Consider the following 24,657-nt stretch of genomic DNA (forward strand, 5'->3'; position numbering starts at 1 on the left):
ACAGGTTTGCGGACTTGTACAAAGACACTATCCGTAGTATTGTTTGGGAGAGTGGAAAGTTGAAAGCAACCTGGGAATCTGTCAGGTTGAGGAGTTAGAGGAGTTAAGTGAGGAGTTAGAGGAGGAACAGAGGAGTGAGATATTGTATGCCTGTCATGGAATACAAAGCAGCACTTGGAAGAAATGGTCCATATGACATCATTCATAAATCTTAGGAACATAGCATTGAGTGCAGAGCTTTCAAAAATAAAATGAGACCTATTGAGTGGTACCTGTATAATTTCTCAAGGGTAAATACATACTTTCAAGGACATATATCAAGTATATTTAAATAGAAACCCCCAAAGAGGAGACTAGGAGTGAATATAAGGGCTAAATGGGAAAAACTAAAATGAAAAGGGTCTAGAGACCTGAGAATAATAAAATACAGGAATATGATGAACTCGCCTCTGTATCTGAAATTCAAAAGAGGGGGAAAAAAGATGCATATTTGTGTTAGAATAATTGCACAAGTACCTAAATTGGAGTTTGGCACTGGAGACTGCAAAAAGTGGGTAGATTCTGGACATATTGTACAGATACTACCAGTAGAATGCTGATGGGGAAGGAAGGAGTGGGGTCAAGGATCACTCCTAGTTTTGACCTAAGTAACTGGATGAAGAATGGGATTATTTACAGAGAAGAGAAAGAATTTCTGGGGAAAGAAATTTTACTAGGGGTGGAAATTTTCTAATTTTTGCTTTTATATGCATATGTCATCTGTTTTCATCATGTAACCTATGAGATGCCTACTGGACATCCAAGTGGAGATGTCTAAGACTGGAAGTTCCATAAGGGCAGGGACTTTACCTGTTTGCATCACTGTACCTGGAATGGATCTCTCACGTAGTAGGCACTCAATAAATATTTGTTGAATAAGAGAATGGATGAAGATAAACAGGCAGTTGGATTTACAGGGTGGAGCTCAGGAGAGAGCTCAGGGCTGGAGAAAAGGATTTGGAATTTGTCATATGTAAATGGCATTTAAAGTCAGGAGATCAGATGAGATCATCATCTAAGAAGAAAGTGTAGAGAAGAGGATGAAAGAAGAAAAGAAACTGAGGACAAATTCCTGAGTACTTAAATATATTTTAATGTAGCAAGAAAGAAGAAATGTCAACTGAGGGAGGTCAAGGAAGATAAGGAAAGGGAATTGACCTTTACTGACCTTTAATACTGATTATTTAGTATTTGCCTGATATAAAAAAATTTACTTTAAAAAATACATGGGTGTATGCATGCTAAGTCGTTTCAATCGTGTCCAACTCTTTGCAGCCCCTTGGACGGTAGCCCGCCAGGCTCCTCTGTCCATGGGATTCTCAGCAAGAATACTGGAGTGGGTTGCCATGCCCTCCTCCAGGGGATCTTCCTAACCCAGGGATCAAACTTGCTTCTCTTAAGTCTCCTGCATTGGCAGGCTGGTTCTTTACCACTAGCACCACCTGGGAGACTCCTAAAAATTTATATAAGACAGCTCAATATAGAAAAATATCAACATTCAGCTTAATGTCTTCAAACAAAGTGTGGGTGACTAGGGAGGCAAAGGCTTGTCATCTGCTGCCACTTTACCTGGCCCGTGTTCCCTGAGTGAAAATTGCTTCAATTGAAAACCAGAGCCTTCAAATCGGATCCTCTGTCACTGTGACTTGCAATTTGGAGCTTATCTTTGAATCCTTGTCTGTTTTCTCTGTTCTCAGCATCTTATGGCCTGTCTCCCTTAAAACCAGTAATTGTAGAACTTTGCTCTTTGTCCCTGAAGAATGACTTCTTATTTTTATAGGCTACCTTCCCGAGTCTCCTGAAGTAATTCCGTGTAGATTTCATATTCTGGATTTTGATTATACCAAAAAATGTCCTCCAGATTTGGTGAAACTCAACTGTTTTTGTGTTTTTAGATCTAGCTATTCGTGGACTTACTCTTTTATGCTGTTGAACTTTATTAAAGAAGTGGGAAAACAAGAAGAAAGTTCATTTTGGTTTTTTATGCCTGTCACCTGGCAGCTCAGAACTCGGTGTGGTCATTTGCTGTCTGTGTGCTGAGGACCCCATGGCCTTTGCCACCCTTGTCATCTGCATCACTAAAAACCTCATCTTTCTAAACAGTGACCATAATCATAGCACTGTTTTCTTTAATGACTTTCAGCTGCTCCCCATTTTTTCAGTTATGCTCTGGTCCTCTCCTTGACATCCACAGTCATCCATAATATGACCTCACTTCACTTTTTCTGTCTGATCTCTTCCCTCTACGTTATATTTATCTTAGGGTAAATACACTGGTTTCATCATGTACCCACCCTGCCTTACATCTTTGCATCAGTTATTCTATACCTTTGCGTGTGTGGTCTCCCCAGTCACAAGTTCATTTGCTAAAATCCTGTCCTTCGAGGTATATCTCCAAAATCACCTCCTAGATAAAGCTTTGCCTGACATCCATCAGGCTCTTCTTTCTTCCTGGCTCGCCTCCTTAGTACTTTGGCTATTTTTATTTCCTGTGTCTCTTACCTTAGTGCACTTTGTATTGTGGTGATTATATAACTGGCTTCTCTCTCTACTGGGTCACAAGCTCCTTGAAGGAAAGGACTGTGTGTCTTGTCTTTGCAATCTGTTCCTGTTCTAAGCTCAACGCCTTGTGGACAGGAGTTGAATAGAATAGAACTATGATGAATAAAAAAGGGAGAACCAGGGAACAGGGTGTTTCAGAGCAATCACTGGACCTAAAAAGACTTGGAAGAGGCAGGATATGGAGGGAAGATAATAGAGAAAGTGTGACCAATCGAAGGAAAACACAATCCCCATTTCTTTCCACATGGAGTCCTCTGAGTGATTCGGACATCCTGCCTGTATCCCTCCTCTTCCCATCATCTCATTATTTCCCTCCCTTCTGTGAAAATCACTCCTTTAGACACAGAAGTCATTGCCTCAAAGCAGGCTCATAGGCATTCAACACTTTTTTTTCTCCACTTCAGAATAAGTCTATCCTCACCAAGTATTTATTTGTTCTCTCGCTGTTACCTTATAGATAATCAGTTCACACAGAATGAGAAAGGGATGTCTTAAGGCAAACAATAAGATGGTTGGATATATTTGTTTCTTGTGTCCAGGGACATAACTTAATTAACAGAGGGTGCTCTCCAGCTCAGGGTGGGAGGGGAGATATTTGTAAGAAGTTTTCCTGGCTATATGGAGTGTTCGGTACCACTGTGGGCCACACTGAGCACAAGCGTAAGCCCCCAGGCACGAGCCCTGTTTCTGGGGAGAAGGGAGGAAGTGAAAATGCCCAGATGTGCTCTCGTGTCTGTGTGTGTGTGTGTGCGTGTCTGTGTATGTGGTTATTGCTTTTGCAGTCCATTCCCTTGCCTCTTTAAAGTGAACTCAAGGTTTGTCAGATTACTCTAGTAGAGGGTGGGCTTGCAAGGCTGGCTCTCTCCTCTTCACCCTTAGAAATGATCTTCTTTGGTGTTAAACAGAGACTGGCTTTCATTGTTCTTATATTGTGGCCTTTCTCTTTCCTTAATCTATATCTAACTATGCTTCCCAGGTGGCTCGGTGGTAAAGAATCCAGCTGCATTGCAGTGGAAGAACTACAGGAGGTGTGGGTTTGATCCCTGGGTCGGGGAGACTCCTTGGAGGAGGAAATGGCAACCCACCCCAGTATTCTTGCTGGGATAATCCCATGGTGGGCTACAGTGCGTTGGGGGTCGCAAAGAGTCGGACATGACTGAAGCACCTGAGCATGCACGCATATGTCTAACTATGCTATCAGTGGTTTTGTTAAGGGCCTTTCAAACCCAATATACAAAATGCTTAAAATGGAAATAAGGTGACCCTCTCTCCTTGACAGTGGCAGTTTGGGGTTTTCATTTAGATATTCATCAATTTATTTCTCCTGTTTTCTGTCCGATATAGGTCTGGTTCAGTGAGAAGATGTTTGAACCGTCGTTCTGTTTTTATACAGGGTATAAAATCCCTGTGTGCAAAACCTTGGATCAGTATTTCGAATACATCCAGTCATTGCCATCCCTAGATAACCCTGAAGTCTTCGGGCTTCACCCGAACGCCGATATCACGTAAGTTCCCGGCGTTTTTTAATTTGAAAGGATATAACCCAGCCTGGCAAAGTCTGTGCACTTCATTTGCTCTCTTAATCTCTCTCCTTCCCCTTCTTTTTATTTTACTGTGAAAAACAGTAGTGTCACTTCCTGTCTCCCAGTTACAATTTTGTCCTATCTTGGCCTGCTTGCCCGTCGCTAAATCCTGCTGCTCCGGAGTTTATGACAATGTTAAAGCTCTAATTTATGCATTGATTATTTCTTCTCTGTTGTGTCATAAAACCAGTTTGTGTTCTTAGTCTTGATGCCACTGATCTGGTAGGATGGTAGCCTCCTAGTTCTTTGCCTTTTATCTCAAAAAATCTGTTAAAAATAATGGTCATAAACAGAATGTAAAAGGTGCAGGAGGGCAGAGAGAAGAGGAGGAGGACACGTACTTCTGCTGATCCTCTCGGAGATGGCCCCTCTCCCCCTACTCGCTCACCTGCATCCTTGTGTAAGGAGCTGCCTTGGAGGGCCAGATGCCGCGAGCACAGGTGCAGAGGACACAGATGCAGAGCCCAGGAAGAAGGGCTCCGAGGCAGAAGGGCTCCGCGTGATGTCCCTGCCCTGGTCACTGTGGTAAGAGGTGGTGAGGGGAGAGATGAGACGTGCATCCAGTCCCAGGCCCCTTCTCAGGCCCGTCCTTTGGATGAGATCTCGGCCCCTACCTGAACCCAAGACCACCCAGCCCCACAGAGAGGACTCCAGGAAACCCCAGCTGAGAGCCTCCCTGGATGTTCGTGCCTGGGGCTCAGTGACCAAAGACCAAGAGTTTATGTGCAGCAGCGTGGCTCGCTTCAGGAAATGGAAGAAACCAAGACTCCTCTGCAGATTCTAAGCTGTGACGGCCGGGAGGAGTAAGTTGTGCCTCGCTCCTGGTCACTCACCTGCAGCGGCAGGGCAGCAGCTCTGCGATGGGGCGTGGACATTTCCACCTCCTGGTTCTGTGTCCTGGCCTAGCATCCCTGCTCCCGCTGTATCTCCTCTCCACCCCGAGCATGCTCCCTGCCCCAGCACGAGGCTTGGCCTCCAGGCCTCTTTGTCACTCACATTCATTCTCATCCCTCCACATCCTCTAAACTCTACCATGCCTCTTTTCGTCTTCAAAGTCATGGGCGTGACCCTCAAAGACCCACAAATGGCCATCACTCATTCCAGACCCCATGACAGAACAGTGATGGTGCTTTGGTGGCAGCTCTAGGTGTTATTTTAACAGACTGTTGTAAGTTAACAGGAGACAGGAAGGAAGTTAAGAAATAAAAGGGAATCCTCAGAAGTCCAGCTGTGAATTAATATCATCTGAAAGAGAGCACACAGGGAAGGAGTTGTCTTTAATTAATTAGTTAATTTTTTGGCCATGTGTGGGATGCAGGATCTTAGTTCCCTGACCAGGGGTCGAACCTGTGCCCCCTGCAGTGGATGCATGGAGTCTTAACCAGTGGACCACTGGGGAAGTTGTGGGAAGGAGTTTTAAGACTAAGACTTTAGAAATGTGTGTCAAACCACTCCTCTGCCCAGAACCCTCCTGAGGCTCCTGTCTTCACTCCAAGTCAAGGGCGAGAGCTGAGCATGACCTACAGGTGACCTGCAAAGCCCAGTGATGCCATCTGACCCCGACCTAGTTGGCCGGTCTCCTTCTGCCCTCTCCCTCAATTGCGCTGCTTAGCTCCAGCTTCTGCTAGCTTCCTGTTACTTGGACAGGCCAGATGGCTCCCACCACAGGTCCTTCCTACTATAGAATACACCTCCTGGAACATCCTTCCCCCACATATCTCTGGAGCTCACTTTCTTGCCTCTTCCAGTCTTAATGTCACCTTCTCAAAGATGCCTTCCCTGGCTGCCTTATTTAAAAATTGCAAACCACTCCCCAACTCCCACCCCAAACTCCATCTTCCTTGCCTGCTTTTTTCCTGTCGATTTTTTCACCAGCTCTTTATTTGCTTGTCGTCTAACAACCTGGTTTCCTTTCCTCCCTTTGAAATCTTTATTAATATAAGCTCCATTATGTCTGAAATGTCTGCTTGTTTTCACTACTGTAGCTCCAGGGCTAAATAGTGCCAGCTACTCAGGCACTATTTGTTGAATAGTGTCACATTTGTTGAATGTGTCAGGGATAGTAAATTCTCTTAGGCCGTGGAGAGTCTAATTAATAGAGATAGTCTGCAGAAAGATCTCATGAATTCGAGGGAATGGGCAGAAAAATGGCCAGTAAGTTTTAATGTACTTGTAAATTAGCCATCGAAATGGTTCACTTATGAGGGCTCTAAACTTTGATTCCATCCTTGGCAAAAGCCCCAGGAGCCACATTGTCTGGTACCTAGACAGTCTGGTCTGATCCCGTCAGGTACCACAGGATCCTACCAAGGAACATGTGAAACAAGGTTGACAGTGTCTCACCCTGGCTTACAGGGATGGCGTTCCTGTGACTGGATTGCTGTAGGCAGTTTTGGTCACCGGCTCTCAAGAGAGATAAACCAGAGCTAGAAAAGTCCAGAGAAGAGCAACCAAACTAATCCAGATGGGAGGCAATGATAAAGACAAACTGTTGGGTTTTTTTTTTTTCCCTTGATTTTCTTTCTTGAACTATTATAAACCCTCATAAAAGTTGCTGGTACAGTGAACACCCATATACCCTTTACCAAGGTTCACCAATTGTTAACATTTTGTTCCGTTAGCTTTCCTTTTGTTCTGTATTTATCAGTTTGTTTATTCATCTACAGCTATATCCATACATAATATAATCCACACATCTGTGTGTGTGTGTGTGTGTGTGTGTGTGTGTGTGTGTGTGTGCGCACGCGCGCGCGCGCTTATAGATCCTCTGAGTGGGCAGATAGGAGATATGTGTTTTTTAAAACATCATGAGCTCGTGGGTAATGCCAGTACCAACACACCTCAGGGCTCTTCCTTGTCCTTGCTCGTTTCACACAGTGATCTCCTTCCTCCCACGGGGAGAACTCAGGTTCTCAGCACTTCAGTTTCTTTACTCATTTGCTCCAAATTACACTGTTATGGAAAGTGGGGTCCAGCTGATAGCTGCTCAAAAGCCAATAAAGAGGCAAGTTGGTGGAAAGGAAACTTTGCTTTACTTTGGATGCCAGCAACCGGTGGGGAGGGCCGACGTCTGTCCGAAGGCTGACTCCCTTCCACTGACAGTCGGGGGCAGAAGCTTTTATAGACAGAGGCAGAGGGCCATATGTAGAAACAGCACAGTCAGCTCTGACAGTCATCTTAAAGTTTGTCATCGGTGGTCTGACCAGCATCATCCTGATTGTTTTAAGTACAGTTAATCCTCAGTTCCAGGGTCAGTTTGTTCCCGTTTCCTTGAGGTTAATTCCCAGAATTGTGGCAGTTTTTGTCATAGCGATAAGCCTAGTCATCATGTAGTGAAGTTCTTCCACCTGGTGGGGGTTTTGGTATCTGTAAGACAGCTCATAGGATATGACCTAGAACATTATCTATAGCCCTTGAGGAGGTACTAAAAGCCCTTGACCATGCTTAATGACTGAACTGTTATTATTTAGTCTTGTTGGACTATTTTCCTTTGTTTCTGCATTTTATCTCTTCTCTGATTAAACTTATTCTTTGGTTAAAGTTTTTCCACAGACAAAAGGCAGGCTGAGAACATGGGAGGAAAGGACTATAGGATCCCATTTTATTTCACCACCAATACCATATGACCAACAACAGATGTACCAACTGGAGGTCAAGATTTTTTTGTAGTTCTTTTTGTCCCCTAGAATATATCCCATTGAGAGTGTACAGAACTCTATGTTCAGAAGTTATTCAGATTGTTTTTACTGTGAGTTTGTGCCATCAGTTGATGTATAAGTACAGTCACCTGTTTCTATTTGTATTACGTTTTAGACTTTTTAAAATTTTTTTGTTGATTCTTTTAAATATGTGAAACATGACTATGGCTCAAAAGTCACAGCTGTATAATGTGATTCTCAGAAAAGTCTCAGCCCTCCCAACCCATTCTCCCTTCTGTCACAGGCAACCAAATGCATTAGCTTCTAGTTTATCTTCTCTGTATTTCTTTTTGCTCATACATAAGTATCATATATATTCTTATTATCCTTTCTCTCTTATACAAAATTGTCATTATGTATATAATTATATATGTAACTATATATATATATACACACATATATGTTTGTATATATATTGCCATATATATTTGTGTGTGTCTCACTTCTTTCACTTAACAATGATGATCCTGTAATCATCTACATGTTCATAGGTATCTTCCTCATTAAAGGCACATCTCAGAGATATCATTTTAGACTACCACAATAAAACAAGCCACATGATATTTTTAGTTTCCCAGTGCATATAAATGTTATGTTCACACTAACTTAACTGTAGCCAATTAAGTGTGCAGTAGAATTATGTCTAAAAAATAAACGTACCCATCTTAATTTAAAATGGTTTATTGCTTTAAAATGCTGACTTTTATCTGAGTCTTTAGTGGGTCATAGTAGTAACATCAAAGGTCACTGATCACAGATCACTGTAACAAATACAATAAAATAATAATAAAAGTTAGAAATATTGTGAGAATTACCAAAATGTGACTCAGAGATATGAAATGAGCAAATGCTGTTGGAAAAAATGGTGCCAATAGACTTGACTGACACAGGGTTTTCACAAACCTTCAATCTGTAAAAATTACAGTCTCCTTGAAGTGCAAAACCCCAAAGTGCAGAGAAACAGATATGCCTGGATCATATGCATTATAGTTCATTCATCCATTTTCCTATGGATGGGCATGTTGGTTGTTTCCAATATTTTGCTGCCTCCTGTAGTTCCTCAATTAATAATCTCATGCTTGTGGTTTTCTTATGTTGTTAGAGATGTATTTTTCAAGGTAAATTGCTGTGGGTGGGATTGCTAGATCAAGGATTAATGAATATTTCCAGTTTCCCTTACAGAGGGCTGTGCCGTTTTACACTCTCACCAGCAATATGACACACACAGTCAACAGTATGATTCAGTCAGCAGGGTGTTGGTGAAGCTTATTTTTCACCAATATGATGAGTGACAAGTGGCTTCTCAGCATAGCTTTATTTCCTCTTCTTTTAAGTGAAACCAAGCACATTTCCCCTATATTTAAGGGCTGTTTGGACTAAGAGGCCATCTTGAAGACCCTGTGAATGAACCAGCAGAGATCAGGGATGATGAGAGATGGAGAGGGTAGAGTGAAGCTGAGAACCAGCCCCACAAGGAGACCGATCTGGTGAATACAGAGCAGCGACTGAGAGTCTTCCGTGGTTGCCATCTACTTGTTGCTGCTACCTGCTGGACAGAGAGGACACGGCGAGCTTTCTTCGCCATGTGGCAAGTCTCTTTTCTCAGCCTTCTCTGGAGGCTCATCTGCCATTGCTGGCAAGTGTGCTCCAGATCCAAAAAGCTGTCTTTTCCCAAAATTGACCATCAGGATCTTGCAACCTCTCATCACACTGAGTGAGGTCACGAGCAGAGTGCTGTAACTCTGCCTCGCTTGGAGGACTATTTCTGCTGGAAACAACTAGGTGGTGTGTAAGACTTGTGATCCTCCTCTTATCTCTCTTCTTTCTTGACTTCCACCTTTAGTCTGTCCTAGGGTCTTCCCTAGGGCCCCCCTCTTTCCAGGGACCTTGGCCCGTTTCTGTCTCCTGCTCAGTTCGGAGCAGTTCGGAGCTACACGTTTGGTCATTTTCTCAACCTCTGAGTGAGCTTTGTTCTAGATCTGATGTTTCTTCTCTCTGGTCTCTGAAATATGTGGTGACTGTAGTCCTGGCCTCCCCCTTCCTGGCAATTGAGCCCACCTTCTTGGAGGGCTGTGCTCCAAGGCCTCGCTGTTCCCCCACCAACCACCAGGAGGCAGTAAGCAGTGACGGTCAAAAAGGTGTTAGTTGCTCAGTCGTGTCCGACTCTGCGATCCCATGGACTGTAGCCAACCAGGCTCCTCTGTCCATGGGATTTCCCAGGCAAGAAATACTGGAGTGGATAGCCATTTCCTTCTCCAGGGGGGGTTCTTCCTGACCCAGGGATCAAACCTGGGTCTCCTGCATTGCAGGCAGATTCTTTACCATCTGAGCCAGCAGGGAAACCCATAAACTTCCCAGCTAAAACCTACCCCTGGTCTCCTCCCTACTACACCCATCCCACACCAAATAGAAGTGACTCTCCATGTTCTACGTGAGATGAAAGAGGTAAAGGATTCCCTCTTATTCCTGATCTGGGAGCTGAGATGGTGGAGGAGCTGGGAACAGGATTGCATTTGGTGGGCAGGGGGCGGGGAGAATTAGAGTCCTGTTAGGGTGTGTTGAGTTGGGAAAGATGATGGGATGTGTCTGAGGGGAAAGAGAGTGTATCATGTGGACTGCAGCCAAGTGAGAGGTTTGATCACATTTGTACAGAGATAACAGTTGTAACTAGAGAGGTGGTGACCTTTCTAAGATGCGCTAACTGAATCTGTGTGAATGTCACCAGCTAGAGGAATCCTTACTAGTTTTTCTGACTGTCCCCCCTGTCCAACACCACTCTTGCTTCCAGAAAGGCCCAGTGGCTGTAATTGGGCACTGTAGAGAACCTCTTGATGCGAATCTGTACTCTAAAGTTAGCATCCATAAATTTGAGAGAAGAAGGGAATTTGGGGGAGGGGGAACCATCTCCTCAATCCTGCTTAAGCATGACCGATCCCTGAAGTAGAGGGGGGAAATCCAGCTGAATAAATGCTTTAAAATAAATAAAATCTCTCCCAAGAGCTTAGATAGGAACCATAAAAAATGCATAGTTTATTCCCATTTTATTATCTAGATTTACAAGATACCAAGTACTCTGTACATTCAACTACCTCAATGTCAGAAACAATTATTTTCACTCCTGTAGTCATTAGCAGTTAGGCATATTTTTCTACCTTCTGAAATTTATCAAATGTCTTACTACAACTTTTTTGTTCATTTCCATTCAGGACAAATTTAATTGTATTCCCTTTAGTTTCAGCTGACTTTTGAGCTTCAGATTTTTATTAAAAAATTTATGCCCATTGATATTTCATGTGTGAAGATGTAGATAAATCTAGGCTGGCTTGGATATGACAGTGCACTAATAGCTCATTAGATGGTTAATTGTGTATTTTATAGACTGTTCTGTTTTTTTGTGTGCATTTTATTTTTCATGACCCCCGACTGTCCCACCCAACAGAGATGACCTAGACATCTCCCCCAAACCACAAAGCTGCAAGTCCAATGTGAACTGCAAGTCCCATGTTTACTCCAAAGAGAGATTTTTCTTCTAGAAGTGATTTGGGACCAAAGCTCATGGAGTATTATAGTTCTTATTCTTCACCTCAGAGCTTTTATGGGGACTGTTTTCTTGAAAGCCCTTGGGTTTTGAGGCATATAGCTGCTAAGTCGCTTCAGTCGTGTCCGACTATGTGCGACCCCACAGACAGCAGCCCACCAGGCTCCCATCCCTGGGATTCTCCAGGCAAGAACACTGGAGTGGGTTGCCATTTCCTTCTCCAGTGCATGAAAGTGAAAAGTGAAAGTGAAGTTGCTCAGTCGGGTCCGACTCTTCACGACCCCAAGGACTGCAGCCCACCAGGCTCCTCCATCCATGGGATTTTCCAGGCAAGAGTACTGGAGTGGGGTGCCACTGCCTTCTCCGAGACATATAGAGATACTCACAATTCTCCATTCTAACCAGCTAACTAGGCTTCTGCCTTTCCTGTCTTTACAAATAGAAAACACTTTGTGGAAAAAAAGAAATGTAAACTGTACAGCCCCAGCATTCTGCGCCTAATAAAATGTGTGGTGGGGATGCGATCTGGAGTTTTCCAGCTCCTGTGCAAAATGGGTCAGCTTTTTAGGGTGTTGTCTCCCTCATCCATAGTGTGAGGACTGTTTTCAGATCCCCTCATAAAAAATGAAATAATCCACCATGAAAGTGATTTCTTAGGTGAAATCTAGCAGCAACAACTCCATCGGTCCCCCCCTGGAGAGCTGGTGAACGTGACAGGTGCCAGCCAAGAGCAAGCAGGTCATGTCTGCGCTGGTGTGCGCCGTTGGCACCCAGCCACTGGTACAGAGCATGTTTCCAGAAAAGATTCAAGCTGAAGGGGAGCCAAGAGAGCTCCTGAGAATTCCAGATAGGGAGTCTTTCCCCTTCTTTATTTGTAGCTAGAACAGGTAGGAAGAATGAGCTCAGGTTTTCTCAGTATGCATGGAATTTACTGTTGTCTTCTTCTCTGTAAACTTTAAAGGTCTCTGTTTAAATTTAATCATGTTTAAATTATATCTGATTCTCCTGTGTTTTGAGAATACATATATATCCCTTTGTGTGTAGGAAGGTGCCTGGAAAAAATGGACAGTAATGATAATATACTATATTTTTACCTTAAGAAGGAACAAATAGTTAAATTTTCATGCGCTTTAAATATTGGAGAATTGCTCTCCTTTCTATTTGAGGTTTAACGCAATCCAAGCTAGTTGGCCTCAATTCAATAAACAAATATTTATTGAGAACATATTCCCTAGCCAGCCTGGGGATACAAAGATCAGTAAGACTCAGTCCTTGCCCTTGGAGCTCATCGTCTATTAGGGAAGATGGATGAGTGGCAAATAGTTATGCAGTGTGATATGGTTAACTCTAAAATCAGGAGGTATTATTCATGCTGCTATGAGAGCAAAGGCAAAGGAGCAGTAAATTCCAACTTAGGGGTCAAAGTAAGCTAGTGAGACAGTCCACACTGGAGTCGTACCTTAGAGGATGTGCAGGAGTTCTCAGGTTGGAGAAGGGGTGGGGAGGAGGTGACTACAGTATGCCGGGGGTGGGGGTGGGGTGAGGAGGCAGCAAGAAGGACAGAGAGCAAGTAAAGAGGAAGATGATGATCTGGAGGGATGCATATGTATATGGAGTCATCATTGTACACCTGCAGTATGTACAATTAAAAATAGAGACTTCCCCGGGGATCCACCTTGCCACCTTAACCAAGGTGGTTAAGAATCCACCTTGCAATGTGGGAGACATGGATTTCGATCCCTGGTCAGGGAACTTAGATCCCACAAGCCACGGATCAACTAAGCCCGCATAACTGCAGTTCCTGAGCCCACGCACTCTGGAGCCTGTGTGCCTCAACCAGAGAGTCCATTCGCTGCCGGGAAGATCCCGCATGCCACAACTAAAATCCAACGCAGTCAAACACATAAACAAATACTTAAAATAAACAAACACTTTAGCTCAGTGAGAGAAAAGACATAGATCGGGGCACCTACACACAGGGACAATCCAGAGACGGATATGATGAGTGTGGGGAACCGAGTCCTTTGTACCTAAAGCGTGGGAAAGAGGGGCTTGAAGAGAGGTGTCCCCTGACCTTGAGGCTGAAGCAGATGCAGAGATTGTCTTTTGAAGCTTTGGGGTACACTCAAAAGAGTTTGGGGCAGTTCTGAAGGCAGTGGGGATGAAGATACTGGAATTTTCTAGATGGATCCTAGCAATGATTTAGATGTAGGACTTGGAAACCAAGAAGCACTGGGGAATATGACAGAAGAAGGCTGTTTCTGAATTCATAGGTTGAGCAGTTGGACGAAGACATCGATGTCTAAGGAGATGGGGCAAGAAACAGTTCAGATGAAGGGAAAAGGAGAATAAAACAATGAGTTAGGTTTGGGGTTTGTTTGACTTAGGAAACAGAGAACCCTCGGAGTCAGTGGAAATGTGGGTACACGGAGTTCATGATAAAGTCAGAGATTTAATGTTGTGTTAATATTTCATGATGCTCAGTAAGGTGACAATGACGCCTACATCTTGCCTAATACAGCCATTCACCACATATTCTATCTTCACTCTATCTAAAGCTACAATGAGATCTTGGAATACTATGAATTATATAGAAATTTAGATTTCTGAAAAATGCATGTAATAGCGTGTGGCTCCTTCACTTGTGGTAACTTCATGTTGTTGTCCCATCACCTTTTTTCATAGGATTTTTTTCCCCCTTCAGAGTTATTTTCATTTTTCTTATACTTTGCATGACTTTTTTGGCATATGTGAAATTTCTTTTTTTAACTTCTTATTTTATTTTGGAGTATAGTTGATTAACAATGTTGTGATAGTTTGGGGTGTACAGAAAAGTGATTCACTTGTTCATGTACATGAATCTATTCTTTTCCAAATTCTTTTCCTGTTTAGGTTGTTACATAACATTGAGCGGAGTTCCCTGTGCTATACAGTAGGTCTTTGTTGGTTATTCATTTTAAATATAGCAGTGTGTACATCTCAAGCCCAAACTCCCTAACTATCCCTTCTCCCCATTCTTCCCCGTAGTGCAACTTTTAAACCTGGGATAACACCATTCTTCAAAGTTTAGGAATGGGTTGCAAGTGTCTTTGGTGCCATTTTACCAGAACATTTTGCTCTCTATTCATATGTTCATCTGTGCGCCTGCTCGACATGTTTGTCTTCCAACTTTTAAAATTAAAAAAATAGCCTTTTGGGCTATTCTAAAACCCCAACATCTAAATAGAGGTTATTCAACAAAACTTAATTTAGAGATTAAAATTTTATGTAAAATTACACAAAATCCATTTTCATTTGTTAAAAATCACCTCCTATCTTATTGGGCCTTCTTGTGTGATTTATATGCTTAAAGGTCATGTGGAGTTAATACCCTAACTCTGGTTGGGTTACAAACATTTACTGATCTGACACAGGGCCCTCATAATCACTGTATCTGACTCAAAAATCCAGCTGTAAAGCCTGGGTCCAGATGCAGTTATCTTAAACCATGACTTTTGGAAAGGATGCAGTTGTTTGGACATGCAGGTTTGCATCCCGATGCCAATCAATCAATAAAAATGCTGAAGACAGAAGCATCTCCTCCATTCTTCAGCTGGTTTCCTAAATGAATTAAAGGCCAGCTGAATAGAATTCCCTCTGATCACAAAATACAATTTTTCATAAGCAGAGAATCCTGGATAATTTTAGCAGTAGCTCCTTAAGATTCTGCCTGTTAGTAGGGTATTTCACAAAAGGTTGTTTAATTCACACCTAGAGATGAAGAAAGAGAAAAGTAAGACTCTCATTCCATATGCTGTAAGAAAAGGCAGAAGAGGGCCTTTTTGTGGAACATAAATGTTACTAAGGATTTGTAAGACATGTTTCAAGGAACCTAAAACATTTCTTGCTGATTCATCTCCATTGAGTTCTTAACCCTTGTGGTGGGCTTTGTATCTAAGGGCTTATATTTTTTTTCTATTTTTCAAAATGAAAATGGTTTTAATACTTTATTACAAGAATCATACTTTTTCATTGAGAAAAATTAGCAATACAGAAAATAGAAAGCCAAAAAGTAATAATCACATAAAAAAACTCATCATACCAAAGTTTTTCTATTACTTATACACTTGATATTATCAAGAAAAAATTAGATCATACCATATGGTTTTGTACTATGCTACTTCATTTCATGGGCTTTCCTGGTGGCTCAGATGGTAAAGAATCTGCCTGCAATGCAGGAAACCTGGGAAGATCCCCTAAAGAAGGGAATGGCTACCCCCTCTGGTATCCTTGCCTGGAAAATTCCATGGACAGAGGAGCCTGCTGGTTTCCTCTGTCCAAGGGGTTGCAAAGAGTAACACAGCTGAGTGAATAACACATTTCAATATTGAATAATATCAATTCAATAACTCTATCTTATCAACTAATATAGAACTGTATCACCATTTTTACTAGATGTATAGATTTTTATAGAGCTTGTTTAGGATTTATTGTTACAAATACTGTTGTAAACAGTCTTGTATGTACATCTGATAGTTTTCATATTTGTCTGATTAGTTTTAAACCAATTTATAAAATCTTGAATAAATACAGGAGCATTTATAAAATACAAAAAATAAATATAAAACATTGCCCTTTTTATATTGTTTCTATATTTTGTTTCCTTTCTTCTTCCTCCTTTTTGCTCTTTTGCTGAATATGAATTTCTCTCTTTCTATTTCCCCCCTTGGCTAGTTTGGAAGTTATGTACTGTGCTTCTGTTCTTTTTCTGATTACCCTAGAAATTTTAACATTAATTTTTAATTAAACCTAAAATGAACTTCTTTACCCTCTTCTCAATTAAATTCTTAGGCAACTTTAACTACCTTACTCCTCTCTTGGCATTTCAGCATTTTAATTTTATCTTCTTTCTTTTCTAACACCACATGAGATATATAATTGTTGTTTTATACCATAATGTTTACCCATGCATGGACCCATTCTTTTCTACATCTCAAATCTTCTGTCAGAATAATTATCTTCCTTTCTGAAATATACACTTTATAATTTCTTTCACTGAGGATCTGTTGACTGTAAACTTTTTTTTCTTGCAAATTCCTTATTTTGCCCTTCTTTTTTGAAAAATAGCTTTACTGAGTTATAGTTTGTCATAAATTTATTCATGTTGAGTGGACAGTTCTCTAATTTCAGAATATTTCCATTACCCGCAAAGAATTCATGAGCCCGTTTGTAATCAACTCACACTCCCACCCCCAGCCTCAGAGCACCACTAATCTACTTTCTGTTTCTATAGATTCGCCTTTTCTGGACATTTCCTATATCTTGAAATCATATACTGTGTGTCTTTTGTGTATGGATTCTTTCATTTAGCATAGTGTTTTTAAAGTTCATCCACATTTTAGCATGTATCAGTGCTTCATTGCTTCTGATTGTCAAATAATATTCCAATATATATGTGAATATAATGGGCCTCCCAGGTGGGACTATTGGTAAAGAACCTTCTTCCAGTACCGGAGACATAAGAGACACGGATTTCATCCCTGGGTTGGGAAGATCCCCTGGAGAAGGGCATGGCAACCCACTCCAGTATTCTTGCCTAGAGAATTCCATGGACAGAGAAGCCCGGCAGGCTACAGCCCAGAAGTCGCAAAGAGTCAGACATGACTGAAGCGACGTAGCACTCTCATATGAATATATCACATTTTGTTTATCCATTCAACAGTTAATGGACATTTGGGTAGTTCCCACTTTTTGATTATTATGAATAATGCTGGTAGAACATTCACAGGCAAGTCTTTGTGTGGACAAGTCTTTTCATTTCTCTTGAACAGACAACTAGGAATGTAATTATTGGGTCAGATAGTTAATCTATCCCTAACATTTTAGGAAACTGCTAACTTACTTTCCAAAGAACCTGCACCATTTTACAATACCCTCCAGTGATGTATGAGGGCTTAAGTTTCTCTACATTGTTGTCAGCATCTGTTATTATCTGTTCTTTTTTTTAAAATTATAACTATTCTTAAAAATGTGAAGTGGCCTCTCATTGTGATTTTCATTTGCATTTTCCTAGCAAATAATGAGGTTGAGCATCTTTTTATGTGTACCTGGCCGTCAGTACAACTACTCCGTTTGCTAAAATGTCTGTTCAAATCTTTAGCCTTGCCCTCATTCATGAAAGATAATTTTGTTTGGGATACAATTCTGTATTTACAGTTAATCCTAGCACACAGAATTTACTGTTCTTTCCTTCTGGCTTTCACTGGTGCTATTGAGGAATCAGTTGCCAGTGTAATTGTCATTTCCTTCTATATAATTTCTTTTTCTCTCTGACTGCTTTTAAGATATTGTCTTTGTTTTTGATGTTCAACAATTCCACGGTGATATGTCTCAGTTCAGTTCAGTCGCTCAGCTGTGTCTGACTCTTTGCGACCCCATGCACTGCATTGCACCAGGCTTCCCTGTCCATCACCAACTCCCAAAGTTTGCTCAAATTCATGTCCATCGAGTTGGTGATGCCATCCAACCATCTCTTCTCTGCTATCCCCTTCTCCATCTGCTTTCAATCTTTTCCAGTGTCGGGTCTTTTCTAATGAGTCTTTTTCCCATCAGTTGGCCAAAGTATTGGAGCTTCAGCTTTAGCATCAATCCTTCCAGTGAATATTCAGGACTGATCTCCTCTAGGATTGACTGGTTTGACCTCCTTGCAGTCCAAGGGACTCTCAAGAATCTTCTCCAACACTACAGTTCAAAAGGATCAATTCTCTGGTGCTCAACTTTCTTTATGGTCCAAGTCTCACATTCATACGTGACTACTGGAAAAAACATAGCTTTAGCAGGATGGACCTTTCTCAACATAGTGATACCTCTGCTTTTTAATATGCAGAGACATATTTAAGAGAGACATATGACCAGTGTCTAGATCTGTCATAGCTTTTCTTCCAAGGAGCAAGCATCTTTTAATTTCATGGCTGCAGTCACCATTTGCAGTGATTTTGGAGCCCAAGAAAATAAAGTCTGTCACTGTTTCCATTGTTTCCCCACCTATTTGCCATGTAGTGATGGGACCAGATGCCCTGATCTTCGTTTTTTGAATGTTGAGTTTTAAACCAGCTTCTTCACTCTCCTCTTTCATTTTCACCAAGAAGCTCTTTAGTTCCTCTTCACTTTCTGCCATAAGGGTAGTGTCATCTGCGTATCTGAGGTTATTGATATTTCTCCCTGCAATCCTGATTCCAGCTTGTGCTTCATCCAGCCTGGTATTTTGCATGATGTACTCTACCTATAAGTTAAATAAGCAGGGTGACAATATACAGCCTTGACATACCCCTTTCCCAATTTGGAACCAATCCATTGTTCCATGTCCAGTTCTAACTGTTGCTTCTTGACCTCCATACTGATTTCTCAGGAGACAGGTAGGGTGGCTTGGTATTCCCATCTCTTGAAGAATTTTCCATAGTTTGCTGTGATCCACATAGTCAAAAGCTTTGGCATAGTCAATAAAGCAGAAGTAGTTGTTTTTCTGGAATACCCTTGTTTTCTATAATCCAACAGATGTTGGCAATTTGACCTCTGCCTTTTCTAAATCCAACTTGAACATCTGGAAGTTCTCAGTTCCTGTGCTGTTGAAGCCTAGCTTGGAGAATTTTGAATATTACTTTGCTAGCGTGTGAGATGAGTACAGTTGTGCAATAGTCTGAGCATTCTTTGGCATTGCCTTTCTTTGGGATTTGAATAAAATCTGACTTTTCCAGTCCTGTGGCCACTGCTGAGTTTTTCAAATTTACTGGCATATTGAGTGCAGCACTGTAACAGCATCATCTTTTAGGATTTGAAATAGCTCAGCTGGAATTCCATCGCTTCCACTAGCTTTGTTCATAGTGATGCTCCCTAAGGCCCACTTGACTTCACATTTCAGGATGTCTTGCTCTAGGTGAGTGACCACACTATCGTGGTTATCTCGATCATTAAGATCTTTTTTGTATAGTTCTTCTTTGTATTCTTGACACCTCTTCCTAATATCTTCTGCTTCTGTTAGGTCCATACTGTTTCTGCCCATTATTGTGGCCATCTTTGCATGAAGTGGTCTCTTGTTATCTCTAATTTTATTGAAGAGATCGCTAGTCTCTCCCATTCTATCATTTTCCTCTATTTCTTTGCATTGATCACTGAGGAAGGCTTTCTTATCTCTCCTTACTATTCTTTGAAACTCTTCATTCAGATGGATATATTTGTCCTTTTCTCCTTTGCCTTTTGCTTCTTTTCTTTCCTCAGCTATTTGTGAGGCCTCCTCAGACAGCCATTTTGCCTTGCTGCATTTCTTTTGCTTGGGGATGATTTTGATCACTGCCTCCTGTACAATGTCAGGAACTTCTGTCCATAGTTCTTCAGGCACTCTGTCTATCAGATCTGATCTCTTGAATCTATTTGTCACTTCCACTGTATAATCATAAGGGATTTGATTTAGGTCATACCTGAATGGTCAAGTGGTTTTCCCTACTTTCTTCAATTTAAGTCTGAATTTGGCAATAAGGGGTTCATGACCTGAGCCACAGTTAGTTCCTGGTCTTGTTTTTGCTAACTGTATAGAGCTTCTCCTTCTTTGGCTGCAAAGAATATAATCAGTCTGATTTCAGTGTTGACCATCTGGTGATGTCCATGTGTAGAGTTGTCTCTTGTGTTGTTGGAGGAGGGTGTTTGCTATGACCAGTGCATTCTCTTGGCAAAACTCTATGGGCCTTTGCCCTGCTTCATTCTGTACTCCAAGGCCAAACTTGCCTGTTACTCCAGGTATCTCTTGACTTCCTCCTTTTGCATTCCAGTCCCCTATAATGAAAAGGACATCTTTTTTGGGTGTTAGTTCTAGAAGGTCTTGTAGGTCTTCATAGAACCATTCAACTTCAGCTTCTTCCGCATTAGTGGTTGGGGCATAGACTTGGATTACTGTGATACTGAATGGTTTGCCTTGGAAACGAACAGAGATCATTCTGTCGTTTTTGAGATTGCACCCAAGTACTGCATTTCAGACTCTTTTGTTGACTATGAGGGTTATGCCATTTCTTCTAAGGGATTCTTACCCACAGTAGTAGATATAATGGTCATCTGAATTAAATTTGCCCATTCCAGTCTATTTTAGTTCACTGATTCCTAAAATGTTGATGTTCACTCTTGCTATCTCCTGTTTGACCACTTCTAATTTACTTTGATTCGTAGACCTAACATTCCAGGTTCCTATGCAATATTGTTCTTTACAGCATCGGACTTTACTTCCATTACCAGTCATATCCACAACTGGGCGTTTTTTTGCTTTGGCTCTGTCTCTTCATTCTTTCTGGAGTTATTTCTCCACTCTTCTCAAGTAGCTTATTGGGCACCTTACTGACATGGGGAGTTCATCTTTCAGTGTCATATCTTTTTGCCTTTTTATACCATTCATGTGGTTCTCAAGGCAAGAAGACTGAAGTGGTTTGCCATTCCCTTCTCCAGTGGACCACATTTTGTCAGAACTCTCCAGCATGACCCATCTCTTCTGGGTGGCCCTAGGTGGCATGGTTCATAGTTTCACTGAGTTAGATAAGGCTGTGATCCGTGGATCAATCTGGCCAGTTTTCTGTGATTGTTGTTTTCCTCTGTCTGCCCTCTGACTGATAAGGATAAGAGGCTTGTGGAATCTTCCTGATGGGAAGGACTGGCTGTGGGGGAATCTGGGTCTTGTTATGATGGGCGGGGCCATGCTCAGTAAATCTTTAATTTTGTGTTGATGGGTGGGGCTGTGTTCCCTCCCTGTTGTTTGGCCTGAGGCCAAACTATGGTAGGGATAATGGCAGTAATGGTGACCTCCTTCAAAAGGACTTATGCCAGCACTCTTGTATACAGCGCCCCTGACTCCGCAACAGGTCACTGTCAATCCACGCCTACACCAGAGACTCCTGGACACTCACAGGCAGGTCTGGCTCAGTCTCTTGGGGGGTCACTACTACTTTTTCCTGGGTCCTGGTGAGCACAAGTTTTTGTTTGTGCCCTCCGAGAGTCTGTTTCCCCAGTCCTGTGGAAGTTCTGTAATCAAATCCCACTGGCCTCCAATTCCCTGGGGTTTCTCAGTCCCTTTGCTGGATCCACATGTTGGGAACTCTGTTGTGGGTCTTAGAACTTTAGTAACAGTGCAAAAACTTCTTTGGTATAATTGTTCTCCAGTTTTTGGGTCATCTCCTTGGTGGCTCTATGGTGGGGGTAATGGCGACTTCGTTCAAGAGGACTTATGTCACCCATTGTACCTCCCAGGTCTGCTGCAGCTAGGGGCCCTGTCCCCGCGGCAGGCCACTGCTGACCTGTGACTCCATAGGAGACACTCAAACACTCAAAGGCAGGGCTGGCTCAGTCTCTGTGGGGTCTCTGGGTCCCGGTGCACACAAGGTTTTATTTGAGCCCTCCGAGAGTCTCTGGCGGGTGTGGGGTTTGATTCTAAATGTGATTTCACCCCTCCTACCATCTCGTTGGGGCTTCTCCTTTGCCCTTGGACATGGCGTATTTTTTTTGGTGGGATCCAACATTCTGCTGTCAGTGGTTGTTCAGCAGTGAGTTGAAATTTTAGAGTTCTCTCGGGAGAAGATGAGAGCACGTCCTTCTACGCCACCATCTTTGTGCTATGTCGATATGTCTACACGTGGGTTTTTATTTACTTGTTTATTTTCCCTGTTTAGGATGCATTGAGTTTCCTGAACTTGAGGATTCAAATCTTTCATCAATTCTCAGTCATTATTTCTTCAGTTATTATCTCTTTCTAATTCTCCTTCTTCTATCTTTCTCAAACTTTTCTAGAAGTATGTTAGAATGTATTACTTTAGCCTATATGCCTCTTAACTTTATATTTCCCATTTATTTTCCCCTCTGCAGCATTCTAGATAATGTCTTGAGATCTGTTTTCCTGTTTTCTAATTATTTGGCTGTATCTAATCTGCTGTTTAAGTCATCATTAACTGTTACTGGGTAGATACTTCCCCCAAAGATGTCCACATCCTAATCCTTAAAAGCTATAAATATGTTACCTAATGTGACAAGTAGGACTTTACAGATGCTATTAAGGTTAAGGACCTTGAGATGGGGATGTTAGCCTAAATTATTCAGGTGGGCCCAATTTAATCACATAAGCTTTTGTGGCAGAAGAGTGAGTCAGAGAGATGAAATTGTACAAGGAAGAAAGATTCAAAGAGAACGACTCGACTCGCCATTTCTGACTTTTAAGGTGTAGGAAGGAGGTCATGAACCAAGGAATACAGATGGACCCTAGAAGCTAGGAAGAATCCTTATAGCTGATATGGAATTAGGGACAATGATCCTACAACTGCAAAAAAGTGAATTCTGTCAAATGACCGAGGAAACTGATCTTTCCCAATAGCCAACAGAAAGGAACCCAGCCTGCTCACCTTGATTTTAGCCAAGTGAGGCCTATATCAGACTCATTAACTATAGAACTGTGAAATAATACATTTATGTTGTTTTTAGGTCACTTATTTTATAACAGTTTGTTACAGGAGCAATAGAATAAACTAATGCAAGGTTTAATTTTTAAAATTTTTGTAAGTTCTACTTGGCTCTTTTTCAAAATACTGGTCATACTTGTTTCCTGTATCATACTTATATTTTCAATCATGTTTTTTTGTTTTTTAATACAATGAAAACATATTATAATGTGCATCTGAAAATTCACTATCTGAGGTCTTTGCAGGTCTGGTTCTACTTCCTTTTGTTGGTTCTTTCACACAATGCCTGTTTCTTTACAAGATTTTTAACTTCTGGCTGTGAGCTCATCTTTATTGGAAATTAACTGTTGGATTCTTTAAGACTTGGTTCGAAGGCATGTTGTTGCAGGAAAGATTTCTGTTTGTGTCTACCAGGTGCCACCTGAGGTTTCCTGGGACCATCTTAAAATAAATTTTTGGCTCAAGGTTTTTCAGATTATACAAATAATATGAATGAATGTTAATTACTGTCACAAATTAAGAATTCTTAGGAAAGATTTTTTTTCCCACTAAGCTAGACCAGTTTGCCTACCATCCCCTTCTGATAGGCAGGTTATTTCTAGTTAACCCTAATACTGAGTGATTAGCCCTGTGAAGTCCCAAATTTATGTAGGAGTTTCCTCTTAGGCTTTCTTCCTTGGACACAGGGCTTGCCTCCTTTCTCATTGCACCATCCCAACAGACACTTGAGAACACCAGGGTTTAGGTGATGCCCCCAGGGTAAAATTGGTTTATCTTTCTTGATTCCAGCTTTCATTCTATATTTCATTTGATCCTGAGGATTTCTTAGTTTCTTGCCAGTTCAGTAATGTTTTTCATGTCTTATCCAGAATTTTTAGCTATTTTCATTGGAGTTGTTCAGGGTAAGAGTTGCAATATACTGTCAGAAATTAAAATGTCTGGTTCTCTCTTGGATGAATTCTTATATGTAGACTTGATGGGTTAAAAGATATGCACATTAAAAATTTTTATACCTATAGCCATATTACAAAGATTTATTTAAGGAAATATAACAGAAAAACAAATCACTAATCTTAAGCATTTGTTGGATTCCTTTTAAATTTGCCTCTAACCTCTTTCGTAAGGAAATGTAAATGTGGTTTGCATCTGGACATGAGACAAAATTTACAAGCAAAACAAAACAGTAACTCAAAACAGTTTAGTTGTGAGACGTTTATAGATGGTAAATTAGGAGTTCAAGAGAGACAGAAAAATTTAAATCTGGTCCTGCCACACCCCTGCTGAGGAAGTCTTCTGTGGTTGCCTGTTGCCTTTAGGATAATGTCAGATTCTTCAAACAGCCCACATGACCATGCATGGTCTGGTCCTTGCCTTATATCCATCCTTACCTCTCCTTCTAGCTCCAGCCTCACTGGCCTTGTCTCTGTTATTCAAATGCAGGGAAGTCCTTCTCTTACCTCTTATCTGAATGTCCTCTCTTGCCTCCCACTTCCACCCTATTTTGTCTGGCTGACCTGCTTATTCTTCAGGTCTCAACTTACATATGACCTTTTTAAAAATAAGGCAGTTTTACATTTTAAATATATATATATTTATTTGTTTATTTTTGGCTGCGATGGGTCTTAGATCCTTCACTGAAGCAGGCTCTTCATTATAGTACAAGGACATCTCTCTAGTTGTGTTGTGCAGGCTCCAGAGTGCATGGGCTCAGTTGTTGTGACATTCATGGACTTAGCTGCCCAGCAGTATGAGGGATCTTAGTTCCCGACCAAGGATCA

General features: G+C 41.5%; 1 protein-coding gene across 2 annotated transcripts in view; it reads left to right on the forward strand.

Annotated features, from left to right (window-relative positions):
- Positions 1–24,657, forward strand: part of DNAH8 (dynein axonemal heavy chain 8) — a 318,410-nt gene that overhangs the window by 271,847 nt on the left and 21,906 nt on the right. For both annotated transcript variants that reach the window (XM_061146069.1, XM_061146068.1), the window contains exon 84: positions 3,946–4,106. In XM_061146069.1, coding sequence (XP_061002052.1) covers positions 3,946–4,106 — 161 coding nt within the window. The remainder of the gene's footprint in view (positions 1–3,945; positions 4,107–24,657) is intronic.

The sequence above is a fragment of the Dama dama genome, chromosome 7 (genome assembly GCF_033118175.1).
Source record: "Dama dama isolate Ldn47 chromosome 7, ASM3311817v1, whole genome shotgun sequence".
NCBI classification, from domain to species: Eukaryota; Metazoa; Chordata; class Mammalia; order Artiodactyla; family Cervidae; genus Dama; species Dama dama.